This window comes from Aythya marila, assembly GCF_965140915.1.
Source record: "Aythya marila genome assembly, chromosome: 26".
In the NCBI taxonomy this organism is placed as follows: domain Eukaryota; kingdom Metazoa; phylum Chordata; class Aves; order Anseriformes; family Anatidae; genus Aythya; species Aythya marila.
In genome coordinates this window covers 1,185,152-1,213,026 of record NC_139067.1, presented here as the reverse complement: position 1 = coordinate 1,213,026, position 27,875 = coordinate 1,185,152, and the positions used below count along the sequence as shown (strand labels likewise).

Sequence of the window (27,875 nt, the reverse complement as noted above, 5' to 3'; positions counted from 1 at the left end):
GTGTTTCACATATCTTACAACCTTTGGTTCAGCCCAGCAGTCCCAGGGGGTTCTTAATTCCATACCTTGACGTGCAGTGAAGTTTCATCCTAATATTGTCCAGTTTTTGTAGCATAGTTTATTACCAGAAGAAAGCAGACTATGCTTAATCAGATCACGTCAACAGTGAAATAGGATGAGATTCCCACAGAGCAATGTCCAATTGAATTACATCCAAGTTTGTTTAATCCATTTAAACCCCATATGGAATTTTTTTTTACAGGCATTGTGGGAAAATTTGTAGTGAAAAGCTTTACCCTGTTCTCACCTGTAAACGCAGTGTGCTCATAGGTGTATAAGTACGTTTTCTTTCTGAAAGTATTCTTCCCAGACTGCTTTTAATACATTCATTTCTGGAGTTAAATATTGATCATTTAAACAAATCATTGTCATGTGGAATCTGCTGGAAAATAACAGCAAATACTGAATGTCTGAAATAATTAGTACAGCCTTCCTTACCTTGGATCTGAAATGCACAATCAAGGTGTGAGCAGGCTTGCTTATTAATAAAGCCAGGCCTTGGACTGTGTTATGCAATAGCAAAACAAACTAGGAATTCAGTTAAAAGCATAAAAAGCATTTTCAAGCATTTCTGTAAGTTTAAAAGTTACATCTTTGGAGAATATACTGAAGTAGGAAAAGCAAATAAAAAGGCTGTGCAGTAAGTGCTCCGTGGCAATCATGCTCATTAAGTAGTTCTGTACCATTTACCAGTGGTGCTGAGTAGGTAATAATTGGATTCGCCCTCAATGTATAGAACTTAAAGAAAAATTATGCAGTGAGCTCATCAGCATGCATGTTTTATTACTGACCGCTCTCACCGTTGCCTGTGTTGTCAATCTTTGCTAAATACCACGTCCCTGGAGGCCTTAGTAAATCCGTGTACTAGAGGAAATAACAGAGGCATTAAAGGATTTCGTGTGGACAGCAAAATCGTATTTCCTTCAATGTCTGAGCAAAAAAAAATCACATTTTTGCATATGGGAGAGGGTCAGATGATTAAAGGAACGTAGGCAGATCTCACCTAAGTTGCTTCTCTGACTGAAGGATGGCTCCAGTTTGTTACAGAAGCTGCTCCGTGCATCAGCAATTTATGTGCTCTCTGGTAGGAATTTTTTATCTTCTGGTTCTCCCATAAAAATGAGCGCACTTGAAGATGACAGTTGTCATTACTTACTTCTGTAGTAAATAACAGATATCAAATAACTGAAAAGGGGAAAAAGAAGGTGTCTGGAAGTTCAGTTTTGGTCATCGCTGACTGTCTTTTGACTCATTTTCTGCATTGCCCATGGGGTTAGGCCTGGAGTGCAGAACACATCCAAGAGCTTCATAAGGAAGCCAAGTGGTAATGCCAAGGTTTGTAAATTCAGGGGACTCGGATAAAGGAAGCAGTATACATGTTTGTTTCCAGCAAGTTACTTGGCTTCTTTCGGATACTCTTAAATATTAAACTTTTTTTTTTTTTTTTTTTTTTTTTTAATTGAAAGGTAAAGCTACTTACTTATTTTAAAAATCTAATTTTAATTTGGGAAAAAAGTTTGGGAACCACGATTTTTCATTGTTTCAAAATTTTACTGTAACATTTTATCCTAATCAGATTTGAACTACTGAAGGATTTCCTTCCACTGCTATCAAGATTTTAAAACGTGACCTGACAACTAACAGTGGTATATTTATTTCACAGAAGAACTTTGTATTTTTTCCTAACTCTTTTTTTTTCTTTCATTTCTTTTTGTTTCTATTATTGTCATAAAAAGATTTAAAGCCCCTATTGGACTAGTGTGCAGATCATAAAACACAAAGTACTTCCTGAAAGGTAATTTTCCAGGAATGAAAAATATAAGAATTGTGTTTGACAGTTTGGTCTTCTGTCATTCACTGTTGTATTAAAACAGCCAATTTTCAATAACCACAAATGGCCTGAATCTTGAAAACCGACAGTTATAAATTAAAAGCCTTAATAATTGGAAATCAAAACCCATATAAAATTCTAGTAGGCCTCAGATAAATTTTAAAACAAATTAGGGTACAGAAAAATGAGGTGCAAAAAAAAGATGCATTAAATTAAAAACCACAAGTATTAAGTACACTTTAGGAGAGGTTTTGCTTTGGTCAGCAGCTGCTGTAGTTATCTCAGCTAATGCAGTATTTATCCTGAAATGCACGTATATCTATATAACATCAGCAATAGCCTTCTAAATAATATTTTTTTAGGACCTGACCCTGGGATTTGTTCTACCTGGTTATGGGTGGGCAGCATCTGGTTCTCGGGATGTCAGAGCATCAGTCTGGGCATTGTCTTCCTTTAGATTAGCATTGATGTGTTCAAGGTCTGTGACAGCTCCTGTTGTTTATTTTTATTTATTGGGGTGGGTAAGAGTGCTTGCATATATGTATGTATGCTCCTAGAGACACAAAAAGTGTTTTTATCCTATGTTCTGGAACTCTGGACTCTGCAGTTTACCTCCAAGAAGCGTAGCTCTGAAGCAATGGATGGCATTCAGTTCAGGTGGTCAGTGAGGGAGCTGAGTTGTGTGATAGATTTGCCTGGTTCGATACATCTTCCTGTTTCAGCTAAGTACTTCTAAATTGTTTTTAAGGAGAGTTGAAATGTATCATCGTAATTTGTCTAATCTTGCTTTGCTACCGATTGCAGTAGCCAAATTGTTTAGAACTTGAACGTGAAATAACATCTGGGGACAAACACTCCTTTTTTTTAGTCCCTCTTCCCATAATTTTGCCCTCCCCTGGAGGTCACACAAGGCTGTTGTGTGACTCCCATTCACACAGCATCCAGATGAGCAGATTGAAATGGAGATACCAGTTGTGGTGATGGTTTTGAGGATATTGCCCATCGCCTTGAAAAGGTGGGGGTCAGTACGGGGCAATGCCGGTGGGTCAGAAGTCACCCTCTGACAGAGCTGCAAAAGTACAGGGAGAGGGGTGTAGCAAATTTCACTTCTGATACTCCAGTGTGGTTGAAAGAACTTCAGTACGCTGGAAGGACTTCTTGTAGCTGTGCTGCAGCACAGCAGCTCGTGGAATCGGAGCAGTTTCTCCTTGAACATTTGAATTCTCAGCGCTGTCATGCCTGCGTGCACATATGGAGTTTGATGATCTGGTAGGTAATATCGGAAATGGAAGTACATCACAGCAGTGGCTGTTACTGAAGACATTTGGGGTAATCGCAGGACACCACTGAGTCAGATGGCTGGCAGTGAATCCACGAGCATCTCGTGATGGACAGCTTGTACAAGTACTACGTTTTTGTTACTAATGGGTGCACTGTGGGCTTTGACAAGAAGCATTTCAGAGATCGGACTTAATGGTGATTTTATTTTTAATGCATTTATTTGCTGTACAGATGTTTGAGGAGATAATGTGGGAAACATATTTCTGCTATAAAGTCTTCTAGTTTATTCGGAGGTTTTAAGATTTGTAAAGCACTCTGCAATCCCTCACTGAGGAGTTCTGTACAAGTCTAACCTTTCTTTAGGATGACAAACTTTCCTTGTAGAGATTGGTAAGAATATATAACTTGGAGATTAAAAAATGGAAAGACTTCAAGGCTGGAAAGGAGTCCTTGCTAGCAGAGGATGCAGGATGGATGAAAAGAAAAGCAAGAATAAAGAAAAAGGTGGCCCTTGAAAGTGAAGTTTAAAAATCGCATTTTTTTAATCCAGCTTCACTTTTGCCATCAGTAAACTGTTACAAATGGACATGAGAAAGGATACGCATTCTCAATTACTGATAAATTTCCTGCTGGAGCTGTAGTTAAATATAAAGTAGCTCTTGCTCGGTGCGTGTGATCGTACCTGTTCCAGGCCCTGGGAGCTCTAGGCACTGCATCACCTCTGCCCATTAAATGTTATTTTACAATCTGTTAGTTTTAAGGTGCTCATCAGTAACATGTTAACAATGGAAAGCGATAGTGTTAAATCCTGACCCCGCTCGCAAGGAGAATTATGCTCTTAATTTCAGCACAGCTGGGATTTCATCTTTGTGTCCTGCCCTAAGGAGCAAATTTAGTGGGATATAACGGTGGTCATGGAAAGCTCTCTGGCTAAATGAGTCCTTAGGAAATTGTCCACCATTCTTCCTCCACACAGGCTTCTTGCTGCCTTGTGAAGCACTCAGATATTGATGGGAGCTTGGGATTTCCATGCCTCTCCAAAAGTCTTATAATGACATTTTTGTTATTTCCTATAAAGCATGGATTTAATAAAGCCTGCAGGGACTCAGTATTACTGAAGATTGACAAGATGGAAATTGGCATAAATGTTCAGCAGTAAAATGCTAAGAATTATGATAATATTTTATAAAGTACACTGAAAATGTGGTTTAAAACATTGGGCCCATTTGAAAAATGGAACCCTCTTGAGTTTATTTCAAAATCATAATCATCTCACAGCACTTATGCCGGGTATATTTTTGCATGCAGATATCCAGCGCTAAATGAGAGATGTATTTTTAAGAGAAGTAGCAAAATATATTCACTATTCTATAACCTTCTAGACCTGTGACCATTTTTAGACTTATTTATTTCATTATAAATTACTTTTTGTCTAACTTACCTCATTATTTTCGGTTAAATCACATATATATTGCCATCGGCTGTTCTTTCTCCGATACTGTATGCCCTTCATCTGCATACAGCCTGTGTCCTCCTCTGTTGCCATTTGGCTGTGCTGAATGTGCTCAGTAATTTGGAATCTTCCTTCATAAATCGATTTATTTTTTGCTGCTGTTCTCTGAATTTTCTCACAAAGCTGACAAACTGCTGAGATGAATCCCAGTGTTGCTAAAAATCAATGGGATATTTCTGATTTTCACACAGGATCTAGGATTTGACTTGATTAGAAGAGTTGCAGTGAGGCGAAGCTTGTGTTTGAGTGTTTCTGTCTTCATGTCTAAGAAATCGGAACATGTAGGCTTGTACGGTGCTGACTGCACGCCTTTGAATCCTCCTGCCCGTGCTGCAGGCTGAGAAAGCCTACATTATAAACATCTTGCAGGTTCTAGCCCTACAGAAACCACTTTTCCACTTTTATATCATCTGAAAGGGGCTGCAGTAAATGGGATCGGTGTAAAAGCATATTGAAAATTTCCTCTAAGTGGGTATGAAATCGCAGTTTGCGTATTCCACTGTTGGAGTGCTACAGTAATGCTGCTCGTATCAATATATTTCTCTGTGGTTAGCACTCTGATCCCTGTTAAATCTGCAGCAACTGTGTAAAAGAAATTACATTTAGCGTTTGAAAGAAGGAAGGGCTGGTAGTTAAGGCTCTGGACTGTTGCTTAAAAGAATAAGGTCTAGTTCTTGCACAGACTTTGTGTGTGACCGTAGGTGACCCATTTAATGGTTCTGTGCCTCAGTTTGCCATCTGTAAAAATGGCATTAGTGATGATATATTTTTCTGAAGCTTTACTTTTCTTGACAGTTCTTGCATTTAAGTTATTATTTTTGTGTATATATCTGTCAAATTCCTTGTAAAGCACAATCCTGACAACCATCAAGTTCTTCAAGTTTTTCTCTAATAAAATTATTGTCTAATAAAACGCAAAATGCTTTCCAGTTAATTAAATGAGATGATACAAAGATGGAACAACATGAAAAATGTGTATTTTCCTTTCCTTCCCCTTCAGGAAATGATAACAGTGAAGCCCTTCCAGAGTCTATCCCATCTGCTCCTGGAACTCTGCCTCATTTTATGGAGGAACCAGATGATGCCTACATTATAAAAAGCAACCCCATTGTCTTACGCTGTAAAGCTATGCCAGCCATGCAGATTTTCTTCAAGTGCAACGGTGAATGGGTCCATCAAAACGAGCACGTGTCGGAGGAAAGCATGGATGAGACCACAGGTAAGGGCTGATGTGTCCTTTGGAAGACAGAAGTGAGTACGGTGCCACTCAGCAATATACAAACCAGAGCAAGGTACAGCAGAGCACACTCCACAATACACAAACAGGAGCACTGGGGGTTGTTGCAGGGCAGGTAGCTACAGGACTGCACTGAGCTGAAGGAGTGGGACCAGACACACATTCAGGAGTCCTATGACAATGCCAGCTCTGCTCAGAGCACAGCCAGTGAGCCGTGCTAGTGGGTGCAGAGCAGCAGCCTAAGCTCACTGCTGGGCTACCGCAGCAGCGTGTTTTGGTTGGCTCGGTGTGTGGGTAAAGACAGATTGTGTGTGCTTGTGCTGCACCGCGTAGACACAGCTTTGTGGAGATGGGAGAAGTTTCCTAAATGCAAACGGAAAGGAGTGGGTGGGAGAGGGTAAGAAAAGGTCAGACCTGAAAGGCAGAGAAGGGGAATACAGATCCCGGCAGGAGAGACATACTATAACGGGGGAGATGGAGGGAATTAAAGCGACTGAAGGCGCAGGAGGTGTTGCACAGAGACAGTAACAAGTTGCATATGTACCACCACCTTTTCCAAATGGAGACATAGGGCTACGATAGACAGAGAGCTTTCTGTAAGAAAATAACAGTTTTTAGAGGGAACTTCTGTGTGTTTCAGTGCTGTAATTTGTAGTGGGAAATACAAACAGGAAAGAAGGATGCTTTTATGAAATTTCTGTCAGGATGAACCCCGAAAACCAATGGCAACATCAGTATATTGCATGACTCGACATTTACCTTCACCCCCAAGCGCTGATAGGTATTTGGTAAGTAATGAAGTTAAGCAGGAGAAATCCATTGTGTAAAAGTGTATATCTAAACAAAGAGGAAAAGAAGGGAGAAAGTTGAAAATGATCAAAAGATTTTATCATGCCTCCTGCACACCCTTTATCTTTTCTCATTTAGAAGAATCTTGATAAGTATTGCAAACCAATTTAATGCTGCACCGTCTTGTAATTTCACAATTCAGTTTTGTTATTGCTTTCCTTCTCTTTTTAAATTCCAAGATTGCTAGGCAACTCCAAGTATTGGAAATAGCAGCGTAGGCATAACATCCTCTCTATCAATATAAGAAATTCCTTTTGAGAGGAAAAAAGCTGTTTTAAAAAGAAGATATGTCTCCTAACGTGACAGTGGTGTTTGGAATTCTTTTTAAGTGACACATTCTGAAGAAATTTCATACTAACGGCTTTTTGTAAATGCTAATCTGGATGAATTTTAATTTTTGCAGTTACCTTTTCAAAAAGACTTTAATAGGTGTAACCTTTACTTCTAAAGGCAATGCTGAATCAATGTAGGAGAAATGTCGACCCTGAATGTTTTCCTTCCATATGGTTAATGAAAATCTGTCATGTGAATACTGCAATTATGTTCTTGAAGCTTTGGATTAATAACAGAATGAAAAAAGATCAAGCAACTTTAGGTCTTTGGTTTTTAAGTGTGGTGGTTTTTGCTGTTGTTGTTGTATGTGTGTGGGTTTTTTTTATTATTATTAAAACCAGTAACATTGAGTTTTGAAATGTGGACGCACAGCCTTAGAAAATGGGATCTAAAATATAAGTGGTGCAGGTTTTAATTTAGCCCAAGAACAGAGCTACCCATTAAGGTATTGCTGTCTGTACAGCGTGTGGTCCAGGCAGCTCAGGGGGTTTGTGTGTTCTGAAAGCTACCCCAGTGGTCCTTAGGCACAGAAATGGAAGCAAAGGCTACGGTGTAATGTTGAAGGACAGTCCTGGATACTCTCTCCCATGATGTATCCGTATCCATAAATTATTTGAGAACTCTTACCCAGTCTTCAGTAAACAGCAGACTTGGGTTTTGTTGTTGTTTGGTGTTGTTTTTTTGTGGGGGAGAATAAATATGCATACTGGCAGTGCCCTCATTTCTGGAGTCAAATCTGAGCATAAACACGTCTGTTACCAGGCACACGCAGTGTTCTGCATGCTGCGTGGGCTCCGTTGGTGAGAAGCTGCATGAATTTGCGCCACGAATGGTGCCTCTGGTTAAAGGGAGCGCTCTGGTGTGCTCACCAAAAGGGAGGCCACACTGAGTGAAAAGGGGTCTGTCCTTCTCCATTCCTCCACTGTTTGTTATGTGATGACAACTCAGAGAGGAAGCTTTGAAGAGGGGTGAAAAATAGGAGCAAAAACAAAAAAGAGGAAACTTAATGCTGACTGCAAGAAATGTACCTTAGCATCTCTGCCAGCATGCTCCTAGCCAAGTGTATGCAAGAAGTACTTGGCAGTGGTACTTGAAGGCGCACTGCTGATGATGGATTTTACCTACAGCTTGTTATTGTGTATTTCTAGAAGGACAGGAAGGACAGCTGCTGGTAGGCAATGGGTATATTTTGTCATTGTGATGAATATTAAATGCAATTTCACAGGCTACTCTTTTCATAGGGGAGAAATACATATCTTAGAGTAAGACAGGAGTCAATGTGTTAATTTGCACAAGAGGACGGATATAGTTTTTGTAGTTTTGTAAGGTCCATGGATAAATACTGGGCTCTGACACATGCTGAGGATGTACAGGGGTCCTGGTGGGCTGAAGGAGCTTGCACTGAAGTCTGTTGTGGCTTTGCTGCTGTTGATGCAGAAGGTCCAGGCAGGCAAGCCAACGCATACTATGGCTGTGATGGATCCATGTTCCCATCTCTGTGCTGTCACAGTCGATTGGTCAGTTACAGACCAAGTTATTTCATCTTCTCCCTTGCTTCCTGAGCTGCAGAAAGCAGTCGTCTGCCTTTTTTTTTATTTATTCCATAAATGTAGCAGAACAGGAACGTCGCTCACTATATATGTGGAAAGTAAGAGCCTGAGCTACTAGATGCTATTGCGATAATAATATAATAGTTATGGTTTGACTCATTTTCTTCTGTTTTGTTTGTTTATGTGTTTTTTTCATCTGAGAATTAGTTTACAAATATTTCAACTTTTGGTTTCGCCACAGGATCAAACCTGCTAAGAGTAACTAGAGTTTTCTTGTCTGATAAAGAAAAGGATTACAGCAATAACTGCTGTCAGCGTTTTTCTCATTTAAACAAATAAAGCTGACAAATGCTGAAGTTCTGTGCAGCTCTGTTATGTTTAGTACATGGAGAGCAATTATTCATCTGCTGCCAGCATTAGTCTATCTGCAGCTAAACCATCCAGCAGTGCAGAAAGCTTATTAGCATATCAGTACCAGAGTCATAATTTTATATTCTGCAAGGCTGTACCGTGTAACAAAAGATGATGGTTATAATTTGCACAATAATTTAAAGGGTTGGACTTGCAGTGCTTATTAGAGTTTTACAAGTTACAGGTAAAATGTTGTTCGTGTTTATGATGTGCCTGTTTTTCATTTGCATGGATTTTTCGTTCTGTGTCATTTCCTATGAACAATTTTTCTGGCATTTCTTGAGATGCAGAGGGCAGGTGAATATATCTGTTGATAAAATATAGTGATGATGAAGGAAGAATATATGCTTCTGTTCCCAGTAGGTTTGCTCTTCATAGTTGTTTCTAAAACAAATGAAAATATGTGTGCTTCCTCCATAAACAACACCTAACTTTCCCCAAAGACTTGATGTTCTCCAGATCAGTTTTGTGGACTGGGAAATGAGGAGACCTTTGCAAGGGCCTGGATCCCTACCTCTCCCCTTCTCAAACCTTGGACCCTCAGCCCTCACAATTGTGCTGTTTGGTTGCCTGACTCAAAGCACATTAAGCATTGCTTCAGAAAATGCAGCCTTATCTATACTAATTAAATAATGTGTCAGTGAAAGGAAGCTCTGGGCTGGAGAATATTCTACCTTAACAAACCTGAAGCTGCAGATGCCTGTATTCAGTGATGACTGCTCAGAATTTTACAGCAGCAATGAGCCTAGAAATGGCTCCTGCTCTTACATGTGGTGATTTTTCTGGTTGGTATCAGGGAAGGTTCTGTTGCTTGCACCAGTAAGCTGTATAATAGGTAGTTCTCAGCTCCTCATTTCCATTCGCTGCATCCAAAAATTCCTCGAGTAGCTCAGAAATTGAGAGAGTTCAGACGACAGACAGTGCATCATAACCGGGTGGGGGAACAGTAGCACTGTCAGCAAGGTTGTGGTTAATGGCTGGTGACAGGGAGGATTTTCATCCCCAGGAAGATGCTACACAGAGGTCACGGTGGGGATAAGCTGATGGGAGGATGGGAGGTGAGCTGGATGTGCTCAGGTCCAGCAGGAGGCTGAGCACACCCAGTAGGCCCCAGCACCTTCACAGGAGCGTGCAGGGCATCAGGGGCACTGATATGGGGCACAGGGTCGCACAGAAGTGTGTGTCAGCTAATTGAATGCTGGACAAGTGATTCCTGACTGAGACAGGCCATCATTGATAGGTCAGTATTTGTCAAGGACTAATCATTTTTCATCCTTGTCAAAGAAGTCTTTAAGTAGATGGGTTGCAACCTTGTTGGACATGGCTGCAAATTAGCTTGGAGTTGGAGGCTCTGGAGCTTGATGCTTTGTAGCTTGGACTGAGATGATCCAGGGACTGCAGACAGCTTCATTTATCAGAGCTTACACTATCAAGAAAGTGTGTGTCTGTCAGGGTTGTACAGTGTGGTGGGACATGAAATATTCAGCCAGTTGAGGCCTGCTGTGGTCCAGGTCCTGTGCAGCAGGACTGAGATGTTCTTTAACAGAACTCACTGCCGTTATCTTTAACTTCTAAAGATCACTACAGAATGGTTGTATGGCTGAGAATTTGAGGATTCATTGCTGTCAGAGCAGCCTGGATGTTTAAATTGAGATGGTGCACTTCAAGCATATGTTTTACAGTCTGTGTCAGCGAGGACAGGAGCTGCTGACAGACCTGCTGAGCTCCGGGTGCGAGGTTTCGTTCCTAATGGCTTGTTTTCATGCTGGCAGAAAACAAAAGGGATTTTTTGTAAACAATTTTGAAAAATGCATCAACATATTTAAAAAAAAAAAAAAAAAGAAAAAAGAAAAAAAAAAAGGCACAAATAAAAACAGCCAGGAAACCTCTGTTTGTTTATTACAGAGTGAATAAATATTTGAGTGACTAAAATGATTATTGAATCAACTTAGGAAGCTGTCACAGGTTTGGCCATATCTTAAGGTGTTACTGTGAAATATGACAAGCCAAACAGGATAAATGGAAAGAAATAAAAATGTCCTTTGCCTATTGCTGAAAACATAGCAAAAATTTTGACTTGCTTTGTAGTATTTAAAGCTCGCCTGACCTTCCCCAGCCCTCTTCCCTGAGCATCCCCAGTGGGCCTCATCTCTCTTGTTTACCCAGGGAACAAACTGGCTTCCTGGTGCCTTTCAGAAGTGAAATACCCAGCTGTTAATGATGCCTGAGATTAAGTAGAAGCCAATTTTTATGGAGTTCAGGTTTAGAAATTTCTTGCTGCTTTATAAACTTCACAGGCATGAAATATTTTAAGATTGAGTTTTCATTCATTTCCAGTGAAGGGGAAATAAGTATCCTGGGACTGCACCAGAGGAGAAATAGAAGAAAGTAGTAGGCATGAATTCTTTCAATTTTCAAATTAATGTTTTTCTGACTAGCTCTTTTAAATGATTCTTAATGCCTTTTAACCCTGATTTGGATTATGTTTCCTCTCCTCAGCACTGTCGTACAAAAGAGCTGCAGACATGGCAACCATCCCAAGCATGTAAAATAAAGTGTCAGGCTTACAAGACTTTGGTCTTTGTTGTCTTGTATTTACCTGCAAACTTTGACAGAAGCAAATGCTTCTGGTCTGAAGGGCAACACTGCTAAATTTCATCTGTGCTCAGGAGGTTACGAAAATGGTGGCAGGCTAAGAAAAAGCACAGGACTTTCTCCATCCTTACTCCCAGCTAGCCTTCATTATTCCATTAGATCCTTTTCTCAGTTCTCTGGGTGAAACTGATTTCTACCTTGGGAAGAGATAGGTATTCATTTTAATAAACAAGCAAGTTTGCAGTAGAAAACCAACAGCAGTGCACTGCAGATGAATTCAGCAAGGCTCTACTTGAGGAAAGAAACTGGATAAAATAAGCCGGGTGCCTCTCTGAGGTTATAAATGCTTCTTTTAGTGAAAGCGGGAAAAAAAAAAAAAGTCAAGGCTTTGCTTTTGAAGCTGGATCCCTTGGTTCCCGTGGCAGAGGACCATCTCCATTTGTGAGATGTGCCATTTATTTCCCCTCGTCTTTTCTAACAACTTCCGGACTCTACTGGCTTGAGCTTAGCTTTCCTCAAGCTGCACTTGTAGGGCAAAGCTCTTCTCTCCTGTGTGAGGAAACAGCTGGAACCAAGTCTGGAATTCAGTGGGGCTTTGTTAGTTCCTGGCACGCAAGCATAGTTCTGGATGGGCCTACTGGGGTACTTGGGAAAGGTTTTCAAGATCACTAAGAATTAGGTGGAATACAGTTTTATTGCATCTTATAAAAATCCAAATAAGCATTTGGGAGAAAAAGGCACAAGATAAAAGGTTTCTGAAGTGTTACATTCTTGCAAAGACCACAGTGGGCGGGTAATTCTTTTAACCCAGTGCATTGTGACCTATTCAGCTTTTAGGATTTAATTAGCAGTAATATGTCATTATCAAAGTAATTAGAGCTTTGCCTTGATTTAAAATGGAATTGTTTAATTAAAAGAAAAGATTTGGCTAACCTTAGCCTTAAGCCCAAGTAAGATAGCCTGTATTGGCTAATTTTCTGTGTCTTTCCCCTTCAGGCTTGAAAATTCGGGAGGTGTATATCAACGTGACGAGACAGCAGGTGGAGGACTTCCATGGGCCAGAAGATTACTGGTGTCAGTGCGTTGCATGGAGCCACCTAGGGACCTCAAAGAGTAGGAAGGCATCTGTCCGCATAGCCTGTGAGTAAATGTTCTGCTATTCAAGGTTTTGTAAAGTATGGAAACATGCTGTTTTTTTAGGGTTAAATACATATTGATACCAGTGAGGCACTATTGTCTTTACAAGTGCTTGCTTTGACATACCATAGAAAAGCATACCTTTTTTTTTATTATTATTATTTTCAGAGCTTTCTTTTATTTTAATGTGGATTGATTGATTTGCATTTACACTCAGCAAGTCTGTTTCTCTCAGAGATTCTGCCTGGATCACATACTCACAGTTTCATAACAATGCAATATGATAAAAGAGGCTAATGCAAACTGAAAGCCCCCTGAAAAGTGCCCTTTTGCTCCACTCCACATAGGAAAGACAGGTCTAAAACATCTGGAAAACCATTTAACACTACCTAATATGCTTTGTATAAAAAGTGCAAAAATACACTAGAATATTTTGTAGCATGGTGTTCTAAATTTAATTTTCAATATCAAAGCATATTATTGGTTGTCAGGTATGATAAGATGTGGGGACAATGAGATGGAGGTAGGAAAAATTGGGTTATTCTAATCAGTGGAGGAAAAATGTTAAGCTTTAAATAAAAGCACTGTAGATTAATTAAGAGTTATGATGAGCAGGCGGGAACAGTTACTTGGTTTAAACTCCTTTAGTGCAAAAGACAAAAATTTTTAACATAACAGGGAGCAGAGGACAACTGTTTCCCCAGTTGGAAAGTGTTCAGACTCAGTCTATCTCTGTTCTTCATATCTGAAGTACTATGCTGTAGTGTTACCACTCTCAATCAACAATTCATTATCTGAAAAAAAGATGGAATGGAAAATGTAATAAATGCCATCATAGTAAGAGGGACATCAAAGGACAGAACCCAAACAGAATTGTTATTTTGAGACTGTGGAGATACTTGAAGACTCATCCAATTTTTACCCTGCAATTAGATCTGCTGCATTGTTCTAACAGAATCAGAGCCTGAAAACGTCCTTTTGCAGCACTGCTGCTAGCAGGAAATTACTTTCCCCCAGTCTGTTGTGAACCCTTTTTCCTTTAAATCACCACTTCAGGTCTTTATAGACCTAGTCCCAGGAAATGATGACAACACGCTGAAAAAAGATGGGAGAAATGCTTCTCGGGAGGGAATGGGAACGCAGGGGGAGGTCTCGGTGAGTCAGGAGGCTCAAGCAAGAAACTCTGATTGCTAAATTTATCAGATAGCGTTCTAGCAATTTGTGATAAATCTTTTTCCCTTTTTCCTATCAGGATAACTAAAACATTTGAAGTAAGTAATAGGACAATGTACCAACTCCGTGATTTTATAAATGACAGATTTTTTAGCTGGCTGATTTAGTTTGAATGTGTAAATATGTGTAAACTCAGGTTTTTTATTTTACTGCATTAACTGTCATAACATTGAATGATCTGATAATTCCTCGGCATTGCTGAGCTGCAAAGGACTATTATTCTGAATTGAATTTTTATTGACTTTTCTCTGCACTGTGATTTCCCAACCCCATAACGTGGCAATATGAGTAAAAATCAGAATGAGGCGAAGCAGGTGGAGCCGTGTGTTGGGACTTTTAAACCCGTCACTGTGGTACCAGTTCTCCTGCAAGCTGCATCCCCAGCTGCCATCCCTAACTGCAGATATCACATTAGCCTAGCAGGCACTCCAGAGAGCACTCTTCATTTCTGCTCTCTGTACTGTCTTACTGACGAGCTGAATGTTGCATCCAAGCACGGTGTGGCTCTGCTACTTTTACATGCAGCCATGTTTTTTTATGAAAAGAAAAGCAATTCTTGAGTGCGGAGATGTAGGCACTTTTTAGTAGTCCAGACAGAGCAAATGAATAGCTGCCAGGAGATGTCTGCAACAACTCCCCTCCGTGAGTTTCCAGAGCTCACCCTTTCATGGACCTGTGCCACCCTGTCTGCGGTGAACAACACAGCTACTTAATTTGGGGCATGGATTTCTGACCTAGAGAATACCCTGCAGAGGGCTAGAGATGAGAATGTGCAGATCTAATTTGTGATAGCATACGGAACTTGTAACCATTTCAGAGATTTTTCACAGCACCTGTCACTGCGATGTGTAGTGTCGACTTCTGTCTTTTCCTTTTTTCTTTTTTCTTTTTTTTTTTGAACGTATAGTCTTGAGGTTCTAAATTGTGAGTTGAGTCCAAAGCATTACAGCACTTTATATTTCTCAGAAAAAGCAGGTAAGTATTTCTTTCTGGTAGTGCTGAATGCAGGGAAAGCGAGAAGATGGATCATGCTCCATTTTTCATCCTAATAAAGACATTTGTAGGCACAACTGCATCTGAAGTGTTAATGAATGAGTTTTTAAGTAGCATACTGAAAAAAAAAGATTGGTTATCTGTGTGAAAAAATCATCATTAACAAAGAATCATAAAAAGGAGAATACATGCACTACATGAATCTTTTCTCTAGTGACTGGCTGGCTTGCTAAAATAAGTCTTAATGTATTTTATAAAATATATTAAAGTGTAACTGATTCAGAGCCTCTGCTGTTTAAGGGGCTGTATTTCATGAAGTGTAAGCAATGGAGAAAATTAAATCAGTAAATCCACACTGTGGAATTTGAGACACTGTTTGAAGAAAATGAGTATGTCTAATGGAAACATCCTAACTCTCAAAGCACACGTTGTAAGTAATATTCCTTCTGTTATGCTTCCCTATCACAACAAGCAAAACTTTACATAATCATGGGCATACCTGGGTCAGGTCAATGTCATTAAATACAGGTTTTCTTGATGTTGTGATTTACCCGGACACTTGCACACAGAAGTCCTGTGGTCACATCGGTATGACTCAGGCAATATGCGTGTTTTCTTATCTTTAATTATTGGCTTGGCCATGGTATCTGAGTAATTACATTTCTGAACTGAAGCAGTCTTGTCGTCGGTCGGTTTGGAATGTGTCCAGAGCCTGCATCTGACTGGGAAATTGGCATGCAGAGATGGCAGCGTTTGCTGGCCCTGTGAACCTTCTCTCACCTTACTTTGCTGATAATGCAGCCGTGGGGCTGGTTGTTCTCATCTAAATGTATAGGTTCTGCTTTGCTCAGCATTTGAAGTCTGTGTTTTTCCTTAAAGAAAAGAAAATCTGGGTTTCTCCATGGGGATAAAGTTTGGAAAAATTGTTTTTTCAGGTTTTTTTTTTGTTGAAGCATTAAATGTAATACCTCACACGCTTTCTCTGTCGTTTCCCAACCTCCCATAAAGCAAAATGCTCTGATACTGGTCTTGTGCCAGGATTCTAGGCCAGAGGTGGGAGGCATTCAGACACGTAGACCTCCACTTTGCTTATTTTGTCCTCACCTTTGCAGTCCTTGCTCTGCTCATGGCAATAATACCAGGAGTTGTTCACATGCAAGTTGGTTTAAGGAGGACCAAAGCAATAAATATTATAGTATCTACTAAACTCCTATCTCCACCATAAGATAGAAAAATTGAGTTCAATCTAGGCATGGGCAGGGGTCCCGCATGATTTTTATCATCTAAATAGAAAGCAAATCAATATTCCTGAAGAACATCATGCTGGAATATTGCCTAGGGTACATGTTCTAAAGCAAATCTGTTGGAATCCTGGGCAAACCTCAAGTTCATGTGCACTCTTTTTCATTTATGCTAGATTGCACAGCCTCCCTCCAGCAATCAGATCTTTCTTTTTTGCTTTTGGATTCTTGGTACTGGATAAATTGATCTATTTCTTTTCCCATCTTTCCCTCCAGCTTGCAGTCCAGGCAATCTAAACAAACACACAGGTTAGAACATTTTATAAAATACCCTGGCACTGATCAAAGGCAGCATGCGCTAAGAAAATAATTCACCCAGCCTTGGATTTGTTGGTGTTGGTGCAAACAACACCCTCCAACAGTACCATGCCCTGTAGTCACCCACTTTCTTAAAGATGGAGAAAAGGAAACTCAGCTATAGATGTAGTATCCCTCTACCTCTCTTCATATGCAGAATTGTAGCTGTCAGTTGTCCATTGCTTTACACACATCCTTAAGAATATGCAAGGCAGTGTAGTTGCTTCTGTAGCCTACATAGTATTGTTTGGGGAAGAATGGCTTTTGGAATTCCTGTATCTCAGCATTTGAAGTCTGTATTTACCCAAGTAAAGTTGCACTGAAGGTATAATGAATTATTACATAAACTCTCTGCAGATTTACGGAAAAACTTTGAGCAAGACCCGCAGGGGAAGGAGGTTCCTATCGAAGGGATGATCGTTCTCCACTGCCGGCCACCTGAGGGAGTCCCCGCAGCTGAGGTGAGGCTTTCTGCATCTTACTGGTGCCTCCTGGGCTGGTGGGAAATGGGGAGAGAAGCCAAAAGGGCTCAGGTACCATGTGGTTTTCATGGCTTAATATTGGTTGCAGTGTAAGTAAACACTTCACAGAGTAAGTAAAAAACACTTCATGTTTTTGTTACTCATTCAAAAACTACAGTGTTTAAAGGTGAGAAAAAAGTTTTCAAGTGAAAAACTATTTAAATTCCATGTGTTTTCTTTGAGACCCAAAAAAACAAATTATGACCTATTGAGTAAATAGGTACACTGATTTGGTTTGCTGAATTGATTGCATGCATTTGGCTGGTTTCCAACGTCTGCATAGTTAAATAGCCAAGCAGTGCTATCGTTGCTGGAATTCAACCACTTGGGAATTATTGGGAATTGGGAAGATAATTTTAGAATTACCTGCTTTACAGTCAACAATCAAATAAAATATCTGTGTTTTATGAAAGTTAGAAATTATGTTGAATGAAAAACTGGCATTTTAATTGTTTTCTACAGATAAAAATTGTAGAGTTCTCAGTAAGCCCTGATTTACTGTTGTTGATTGTAAAATTGTTATTGCTGCTGATAAAGCCTGTAAATCTTAACAGGTCATATCTTGTTGTGGACAGTAAAATTTCACATAAAGGCTCAGCATGCAAGCCTAATTCTGTGCTCATCAAGGTAAACAGTCTACTGAAAATAATTCAGTGTCTTTAGAAACTGGGTATCAGACTCAAATAAATAATGATTATGGTCTGTGGCAGTAAGCTCAAGGTTATAAACTCTTTTGGTATATTCAAGTTAAGAAAGACCTGACCTCTTAAATAAGTGGACGAGAAATAACTGAGATAGCCTGTAAGTCTTGCTCAATAATTGTTATGTCTGTGCATGTGGGTACCAAGATGTGTAGAACATTGCAAAACCCAGGGCTGGCAACAAATCAATGTCTTTTAAACAAGAATTTATTTCTTTAGAGTTTGGATGAAGCCCTAGATTAAAACGTAAGGCTTGAAAGCAATGGTAGGTGAAGCCTGTGCTTGTTTCATTAGATGCAAAATAGATGCTAATTGAGGCATTGCTTTTTTGTTTGTTTTGTTTTTTTAATCCATACTCTGCATGGACCTGAAAATGCAAACTGAAACCAGAATGGATAGGAGATTCATGCCCCATTTGTGTCACCAATATCTATCTGAATCCCTTAGAGAAGATTCTGATTATTCTATTCCATCAAGTGCAGAAGTGCAGGCACATTATTCTCCCAAAGAGCACACATTTCCTGTGCTTGCCGTAGTCACAAGTTAATCTAGCGATTTATTTCTGACAATGGCTATGAATGAATGATGTAGTCAAACCTCTAATCATGCAATGCAGTTCAATAAGAGGCAGCTCCTTTACAACTGGAATGAGATTCAAGTTCAGCTCAATTATTTATGTGAGCCTGCCCCATTATCAACAATATAAATCTTCATCTCTGGAATTGTTTTTCTGCAGCTTAAAGGTGTTGAAGACTTGTTAAACCTAAGGACAGAAATATTAAAAGTAAATGTTCTTTATACAAATCTCCTACACCATGCTTAATCCTAAAAATCCGAAGTCATTAGTCCTAGAAGAAATGGAAAGCAGGGGCGTTGGTGGTGACAGCTGACAGTTTCCTAGGAAGCACTGGGAAGGAGAGCTGTTCTTTCCCACTATTCCTGTCTGCATTGCTAGTCATTCCTCAAATATTTTTACCTCAGTGACTTTAACCATGACTGGTACTTCCTTTTTTTAAAACTGTTTTAGTGGATCTCAGCATAGTCCTTAGTGGGCAGCAGTACTTGGTACTGCCTGCATTCCCCAGCTGTGTTTATGCCATTATGTGCCATCAGTGGCAACCCCTTTCTGTGCTTTTGTGCAAGAGAAAGTGAGCAGCAGCGTTGGGGGTCCGCATCTGACAATTCCTGAGATGTCATCACAGTCGGCACCTCTGCCAATGGCACCTCTTAGTGCTAATCTTTGTTTTTCTTTATTTTGGGGGTGAGATGGCAGGGATGACAGGGTGATCATGCAGTGATCGAGACCAAATGTCATGAAGAGGTAGCAACAAAAATATCTGGATTAAGTTTGCTTATTTGTCTTAATTTCTGCACACAGCATATATAAAAGCAGTTAAGAGAATATGGATTAAAGGTTTGGATCCATAGTTTTAAAGTATCCAAACTGTAGATGGCTTAAAATTTGACTCGTATAAATTAATTTACAAATAATGGAAGCTAATGTACCATTGTCAATGCTCTGCATGCTCACACAGTTCACTTTTAGTAAATAGTCTTTAAGCTGAATAACATATTAGTGAAAGCAAACAATCAAGGAGGATTACAAATAAAGAACTGCGGTGTTCTAATTCAGCTTTAATTTTACACAGGCATGAATCAAGAGCACCAAATCCTGCTGAGGCAAGCGCTGATTTTAATGCTGCTTTGAAATGCGCTGTACTGTCTTGACTCATTTAGCAGCAAATTTTAGTAGCTTGTGTCAGCTGGGTCTTAAGTAAGAGACATAGAAGAAGCATCTCTCTAAATCTGCATCCTCTTTCCAAGAATTTGATTACGGTCTTCATAGACCCAAAGTCTATCTCCTGTGCATGAAATGCTATTAAATGTGCCTGGTTTTTACTACTAATAAATCCTCATGTGGCAACAGCAGCTGAGAGAATTGAGTAACTGAGATACTGTTTTACCCTTGCAAATAGTTCAGGTAGCATTAGCAAATTACTGAACCATTTTTTATTCTGCAGCAGTAAGAATGGGCAGGGATAGGCACCTGCCTCTCAATGTGGGAGTACCACATCCACAAACTGCTCTTTGGAGCTCGGCTGGTCGGCTCCTAGCGTGCTGCTTTTCAGCTTGTGTGCAGGGCCAGGACTGAGCCCCCTGTGTTCCGCTCTGTGTTCCTGCCTCTGCTGCCTTTTTCAGGTTTCTCATCTCCGAAGTTTGTTCCTGTAAAGAGAGGAACGTAAGAAAATTCTGCAGATCTTTGCTTTGGGAGGTTGATGAGTGTGGGGAACTTTCTGTGTGCATTGCCACAGCAGTAAGAGAATCAGAAAACGCAAACCCTGACGCTAGCCATATTGTAAAAGGGTTTTAAATCTTCTTCTTGTGCGTTTGCATGGCAAGCAAAACAGAGCTGGTGAGCAGCTGTGCTTGCAGGCATCAGCACCCAACCCAAATAAATTCATTTTTTTATGAGTTAAACATCAAAACAAAAAAGAAAATCCGTCATTTTAAGTAGAGCATCTGATAATCCCCTGCTGCGGCAAATGTTGATTTAAATATAACAGAATCTCTGCTGGCACGAGCTTGATGGGACCAGAGCCATTTCTTTCACAATTGATGAGGAGTTGGCCTAGAGAAGAGACAGTTCTGGCTTCCAATCCCCACAACAGATTCTCCCCATAGATATGTTTATTAATTGTGTGCAATAGGGGCTTCATTTAGCTCGGAGTGTATGCAGTAAGGCAGTTCTGGTATAGTGCAGGAGCTGGATAAACTGTCTGCTGAATCCATGAAGGCATGCTGTGTTTCTTTAAGCTGCATTATCTGCTGGTCTGACTAACCAGTAGCCGTCCTTCTGCGTCCTCCTCCCTTCACTCACAAACTTCAGCTGTTAGAAGGCTTTCCTGCAGCCTACCAGTCAGACACTGGGCATGGTGCAGAGCAGCTTATCCTAGCCGAGATCCGTGTCTGTTCAGTCACTGCAGCACCTTGGGCAAGTGCATGGCTCCCTGCCAGGCTCCGTCAGCTCAGAGCCCATCGGTTTGTCTCTAAAATATAAGAGAGAGATTCACAGACTCTTCTCCTAGAGTCAGCCCATGTATGAGCAGCCTCTGCAGCTATTAAAAATGCATCATTATTACAGTATCGTGCTCATCATACTGGTATGTTTTATGTTTTATCTGCTGCACACTGCTTTACTCTCTATGTGTTTTTTTCACTTATTGTTGTGAACGTTAATTTTACTCCTTTGCACTATTCCTAGGAACACCCAGCAGTTACTCATGCTGCACTCCCTTGTCTCGCACCAAGGAAGTATTGCACTGGTTTCAGATGATTTTAGAGCGCGTCCTTAGCTTACAGCCTCGCATAAAATACTCTCTGCATTCAGCTGTAGCAAAGACTCTCGAGTCCTGTGTGGAGCTTGGAAGTGGCTGCAGTTCAGCCTTGGAAATGTGAAACAAAAACTAACTAGAGCAAATGAGGTGTAGCTTAGGTCAAAAATGCAAGCGAAAGGTTTAAGTGGAAAAATGAAGTTACAATAGGCCTCAAATTTGGTTGCAAAAGCAGTAGAAAAACCACGAGGGGGGTTGTCCTGGCCATGCTGTGTCAGTTCAAAGGTAAGTCTGTGGGGTGTGTTGCTCAGTTTGTCTGCTCACCAGTTACTCCTGAATTCCTGGTTGTGACCGTATCTGCTAGCAGATTATGCTGCTTCCCCACCCTGAGCCCAACTAACTTCGCAGTCAGTGGATTTGACATGCAGGGCTGACAAAGTGTGAACTTTGGGCATTTTCACATTTGTGCCCACTCTGTTTACCCCTCTGATAACTGTAAACTCAGAAGAAGGCAAGAAATTAATGGGTGTGCAGGAAGGCACTAATTGCAAGGTGATGTTGGCAAAACAGATGCTTCAAGTGTGAACAGCAACAGAACTGGCATTAAGATGCCTCCTTACCCCGAGCCAATTGAAATGAATGCAAGAAATGGAGAAATTATGCATGAGATGCAATGACAGTAGAGTTCAAGTATTCCAGAGATAGTCTGCAACGTCTAGGAAGATTGACAGCCTCAACATGCTGGGTTTTGGAAAAGAAGGAATCATTTAGCACCTGTCAGCCAGCAGCCTCTAAATAACTTAGCTAGGATATTGTTTTCAAAGAAAGAGGGAGAAAGGAATGAAGCAGAAGAGGAAAACCTAATAATAACAGAAAGGGAAGCCCATTTTAAAAGAGAGAAGGTGTTATGTGGTGCCTTCATTTGTCTATCCTGATTTTTCATTCCTTTTCCCCCTTCCCTAAGTTCTCAAGTATTTTCTCTTCATTCATCTCAATCCTGGAAAACGGTTCATCAGGAGACAGTTGTGCAGTCCATCTTGGGATCTCTCAAACAGCAATATGCTGAAGCCAGAGCTGTACGTGCAGTTCTGTCAACAAGTGATGCACACTGATTTTGCTTTCTGTTCATATAATTCCAGTGGCTTTTAAGCAGTGCTCTGTTTTACAGAGTACAACATATAATAAGGCCTTTGTTTCCTCTCCTATACATCTTCTCAAGTGAATTTCCTGACATATTCTTTCCCTGTCTGCTCAGCTAACCTTTACTTTTAGTCGTTTTTAGATAGATCCTTTTGCTGCATTTGACATGGTTGCTGCTCTTTCTGTATATTGGGCGTTAGCATTTTCAGTCTCTTCTTCGTTCTGTTCAATACTTTCTCCTCCTTCTCGGCTTAAATAATTCTTCTTTAAAGCATAAACTCTTCGAGGTCTTTTTCCTTTTGTTCCCCTTCAGCATACAGCTGGCCCCTGTGGGGCTAAAACAACATTCGACAGGTTCAGCATGCAGGACTAGGAAAGTAAAGTGGGATTTTGCACTTGATGTCATTTACAGTTCAGTAATGCAAGTTTGAGATGTTGCCACATTCTCTAAGAAGGAATCTGTAACCCTTTGCATGCATGTTCACAAATATAAAGGAGTTAAATACATCTGAGGCCCTAAACCCCATTGTTCTGTTTTTACAAACCTGAGCTTTAAATCAATACACAAAGTGCAAAGCAACAGAGGTGCAAGCTGCAAGTTTCTTTAATGGGTATTAACCCCTTATCCTCAAGAAATTCATTGTTGTACTGCTATTTTCTCTGTATTACAGTCACGCTATTAACGTGATATAGTGCTGATCATACCTATTACCTTGACGGTATTAAAGCAACTTGGGTAAGATTTCATATCCATAAAGCTGGCAGGTTGGTAACCCTAGTCATGCCTTACAGTTTTCTTGGTCTCTTGCCAAAGGATATTTTTCTTTTTACTAATTTTAAGAACATACTGAGCACTGGAGTCAGAGCCTCTCAGCGATGCATTCATTTACTTGAAAAGTGAAACAATGAAGAATGTGGACAACTTGATGCTGTCCTTTTGTGCAGTTCTGCACCAGTTTGGGTGCAGTGTCCGGAATCAATCTAATAGATCCGGGTGGTTTGCAACAGTCAGCAAACAGAATAAATTACAGCATCCTCCCTCGTTCATTGACGGTAATTCCTTCAAACTGTCTGATTCTTGATAGTCGTGACGTTGCACTCTGTGCCAACCCAGTCCCGAACTGTAGCCAGGAAAAGATTTGGTCAGTATGCGTTTGGCTAAGTTTAGGCTGATCTCTGTTCTGAATGTTTTATGCTATTAAGTGCTTCAGCAAGTAAAAATAAATAAATAAATATTATTTGGATATGGAAGCAAAAAAAGTGCTTGCTTTTTTAGCTAGTAATTTGTTCGACAACTGGTTTTAAAATCCTTTTGATACTTTGGACAGGTGTTGTGATACATTGGGAGCACATTCGTAATGAATCTTCCGTCGGTGACAGAAGGGCCCTGCAGTTCTCAGGCTGTTGTAGCTTGTTCCTGTTTAATTCAGTGAGCTTGCTAATCAGGTGGTTCTTTATGTTTCTTTAATTGGATAGCAAACTTTGATATTCTGTATTGAAATTAACCATCAGGAGTTCGCATTGTGTCCTTGAGACCTGTGCTTGATGTGAATTTAGTATGACTGAACTTGAAGATGGGCATAAAACTGATCCTCCTGTTCGTGCTCAAGTGCAGCACCTTTTGGAAACTGCCATTGAAGTACATGCAGTTGGACTGTGGTGGATTTAATAAATTCTATCATCTTTTGTAGTTACTGCAGATTTATACTGTTTCTTACAAACGTCAGGCCTTTTGTATTGAAGAGACACATAAGCCATGATATTAGAGATTAGTATTTCTAACCCTCAGGCTTTCAAATAAATAAAAACAAAACTAAAAACCTTTAGCTTAGTGGATTCTGCTCAGCTTTGCTGGAGCAATGCTACAGGACTGCTGCTGCCAAGCGTGAGACCTGCAGCTTTGTGCTGAAAATGGTATTAGCTCAGGGGAGCCAAGTCCCAGCTAGAAATACCTGATGGGGAACACTACTGAAGTAAATCTGAGCAGAAGTTGACCTTAAGATTTATTCTAAATCTCCTTTATTATAAATAAATACTTCCCGAGACTAAGTCTCTGAATAGCTCATAATTTGAGCATTAGTAGCAACTTGCAGATCTTTCCACACCTACTGTCTGAATAGACTTTTTTGTAATAAAAGGGCAGCTGTTGTACCGAGCCATTATTGATGAGTGTAAACTTGCCTTTAGAGCTCTGCAGAGGTTTGTGTAATACTCTAAAATATCTTGATCATTTATACCCATATCTGTATATTCAAGGCTTAAATGTGCTGCATCCAGCTACTTTTTCAAATGGTTAACATAGATTTTGACACCTTAATGGACTGCTGTAGATGTTTCAGTGAATATCTGCATGAGTTCTGATGGTTTATTTACCGCTAAAGCTTTTAATGAAAATGTAAAATAATTTCTCTTCTGGGCAGTACATATCCCATTGCAAACACATCAACAAAATATGAAACTCACATAAAATTCAAAAGCAGCAAGTATTCCGAAAGCAGCGAGAGTCATTACTGCCTATTTTGCATAGGCTGGTGTATTTATGGGACTTGCACACATACTGTAAAATGTAATATGGCAGGATAATGGTATTGTAGTAAAACACTGGCAAAAAAGGCTGGTGAATTATAGTCTTCAATGAATCTTGTTTCTAGTTATATAGAACAGAGTATGATTACTAAATGTGAACAGCATGCATTTTATAGAGTTTGTTATAGATCTTGAGTCTTGTGTCTGAAATATCAATATTTGCTTTACTTTTAAGGTACATTAGTTACAAATACAATAAGCGTGTTTCATTTTACATCAAATCTGTTTCACTTTGAAGACTGAGCTCGGTGTGTGCAATACGTCTCAATGATTATTTATCTAAAACTGAGCTCTTCTTAAAAACTGGTTTTACTTAAGCAACTACTGCAGCCAACTTTCTTACCATTTCCCATAATTTTAGGATTTTAAGAAATTTAGTGGTTAACTTAGACGTGACAAAATTACACGTTTACATTTAAAACATTGAAAGAAATTCCTTTTTCTTTGGAATTATGACGGAATTATGCAAATTCTTAATTCTTGATGCTAGTTATGACACATAGGTTTCAACATTTCAGCCTTTCTGACTGTTTCTCAGCAGTTGGTTAGTAGCACATATGCCTAGGCTTTAGCATCCTACAAATTACCCTTACTAAATTTCCAGAGTCAGGCCACATCATGTGAATCCTTGAACAGATCATCATTTTTAGACTCAGATGTCTAGGACTGTCTTTGGGGAGACAAGGCTCTGTTAACTACAGAACCACTTGCAAAGTGAGGAGCAATTACTCATGTAGCTGGGGAAAATAGACATTTCTCGCAGGACCACACATCGTTACTGCTTTTATTCTTTGTCTGCTACTCCTCCAACAATCCGAAGGAACTTAGATTCTTTTATTAGACACTATCCAACACTATACGTGGTGAAGAAGTGCCACAGATTAAAGCAGCAGTTACTATGCAAATAAAACCAAATGGCTGCTTCTGTGGCCAAAGCAGTTCTGAACCCACTTAGAACGTAAAATCTGTTGAAGACTTTACCTTCCCTTTAACGTCCTTTTATCAGTTCTCAACATACCCTACCAAATGAGACACAGCAACCTCTAAATGTTGATTCTGTGTCACTGAAACCATGCAGCAGCTTACTCATAATTGCTCAGTTTAATTATTCTAGTAATGTCTGCACCAATTTTATTTGCTCTGCGTTTTAAAATTCTCTGTTGCACGCAAACACACGCAGACAAAATGTGCCCTGCTCAGTTGAGGCTTTTAGCTGCTTCATCCTTATCATTTTTCGTACTTTCACATCCAGTAGAGATGGAAAAATGTGCAGTTATTGTGGTTAATACATGACATGCTGGTCTGGACTGATTGTGTTCAGGACATCACCATCTTACACAATAATATGTAGGCCCTCTTTATTCTATAAAACATCTGCTCAATTAAAGCCTTTTGTTTAAGCCTTTGACTGTGTTTCACACAAGCCTGAACACCACAAAAACAGAATCAAGATTTTGTTTATTTTATATGCTGTTTCATCTTTGGTCAAGTCTAGTGTTCGTTCCTTGCCCTTCATCATCCCACCTCTTTGAGAGAAAGGCTTCCGTGTTATCCTTCTGGTGTTTTTTTTGTTGCGGATTTTTTTTTCCCTGAAGCACTTCATCTTCAATGCCCTCAACATATTTTTTTATTATCATTATTCTTTAACCTAGATCATGGATTTAGGTATTACAACAGCCGTTGTAATATACAGAGTACAGAGCCTGGAGTCATACTCTGTAGAGGTTCAAACAAAGAACAGTTTTCAAAGCAAAAAAGGCTTCTGATTATCAGTGCTTGTAAGAACCACTTTAATGCTATTGCTCAATATGCTAAAATAAAAAGCCTTAGATTTCAGTTATTCTGTATAAGTGGGGAATAAAAAAAAAATGTTTTTGCCTAGTACTGGTAGCCTTTTAAATATATTACAGAGATACAAGTCTTTTTTGTTAGCTGTATAAATTTCGAGGCAACACAGCCAGTTATATACATCGGGATGTCTGGTTGTGCAGCCGGAGTTTATGGTGAGTGTGCATTTTTTCTTTATGCTTTGTTACGATCCCATTTTTAAAGATGTTGCTGCTAAGCTATTTAACATTGTAATGGGTGTGATTTTGGATGCTCCTTCTTGAACATTGCAAGCTCTTGAATTGTTACAGGGAGCTCACACTGTCAATTCAGTACTTTTTTTTCTAATGTTTGTCCTGTCCTTGTCTCTAATGTTTGTCCTTGTTTCCACTCCAGACAGCTGACTAGCAAATAAACACCCCACTTAAAGCATACCTGAATGAGCAAACAAGGTCAGCCAGGTGCATTGCGTGAGTCACACAGAGCGGGCTTCCCAGCCCCTGCATATAAAAAAAAAAGGGTTTTAAGACTTTGACTGTCTTGTATTGTTATAAACATTAGTGTTAACAAAGTGACATGGGCAGATAAACTAATGCTTTTTGAGTATTTGAGTCACAAGAGGAATTTCTAACTGGCTTCTTGCAGGGAGAACCTGAGCATTTTTCGTGCGTTCAGTGTTGTTGCTCATCATAGAAGGCCTGCCAGTCTCCAAAGGCTCTCATAACTGTCCAAAATGAGTGTATGTACTGGATTTCATGCGAGCAAGTGAATTGTGCACTGTGTTTTCCTGCAGGAGAAAACATTGTGTTTTTTTTCCACATCCGAGGTTTGTCTTGTTCTAAGTATGTCAGCCCACCCAGGAGCTGCAGGCAGGGGTCATGAAATGGAAATGCTGAAGTAAAAGACTTCTGAACAGGATTGCTAAAATGTAGGGGAAAATAGTGAGAGAACTTCCTGGTTCCTCTAAACAGATGATTCCCTTTTATAAAGACATTGCTCTGGGCTTGTCTGTTTACCTACATCGGTTTGCAGTGGTTGTGTTTTTCTGGTACTGTTTCCAGAACGTCCTCAGTTTGAACGCTTGAACATGAAAAGATAAGTTACAAGCCTTTATCATTATGTTACAATTATAAATGATAAAATTGGG

At 39.8% G+C, this 27,875-nt stretch overlaps 1 protein-coding gene across 1 annotated transcript in view; it reads left to right on the top strand.

The window, feature by feature from the left end:
* UNC5D (unc-5 netrin receptor D) overlaps window positions 1-27,875 on the top strand; it is a 128,102-nt gene that overhangs the window by 57,652 nt on the left and 42,575 nt on the right. The window contains exons 2-4 of the mRNA XM_082779350.1: window positions 5,686-5,904; window positions 12,657-12,800; window positions 16,979-17,082. Coding sequence (XP_082635476.1) covers window positions 5,686-5,904; window positions 12,657-12,800; window positions 16,979-17,082 — 467 coding nt within the window. The remainder of the gene's footprint in view (window positions 1-5,685; window positions 5,905-12,656; window positions 12,801-16,978; window positions 17,083-27,875) is intronic.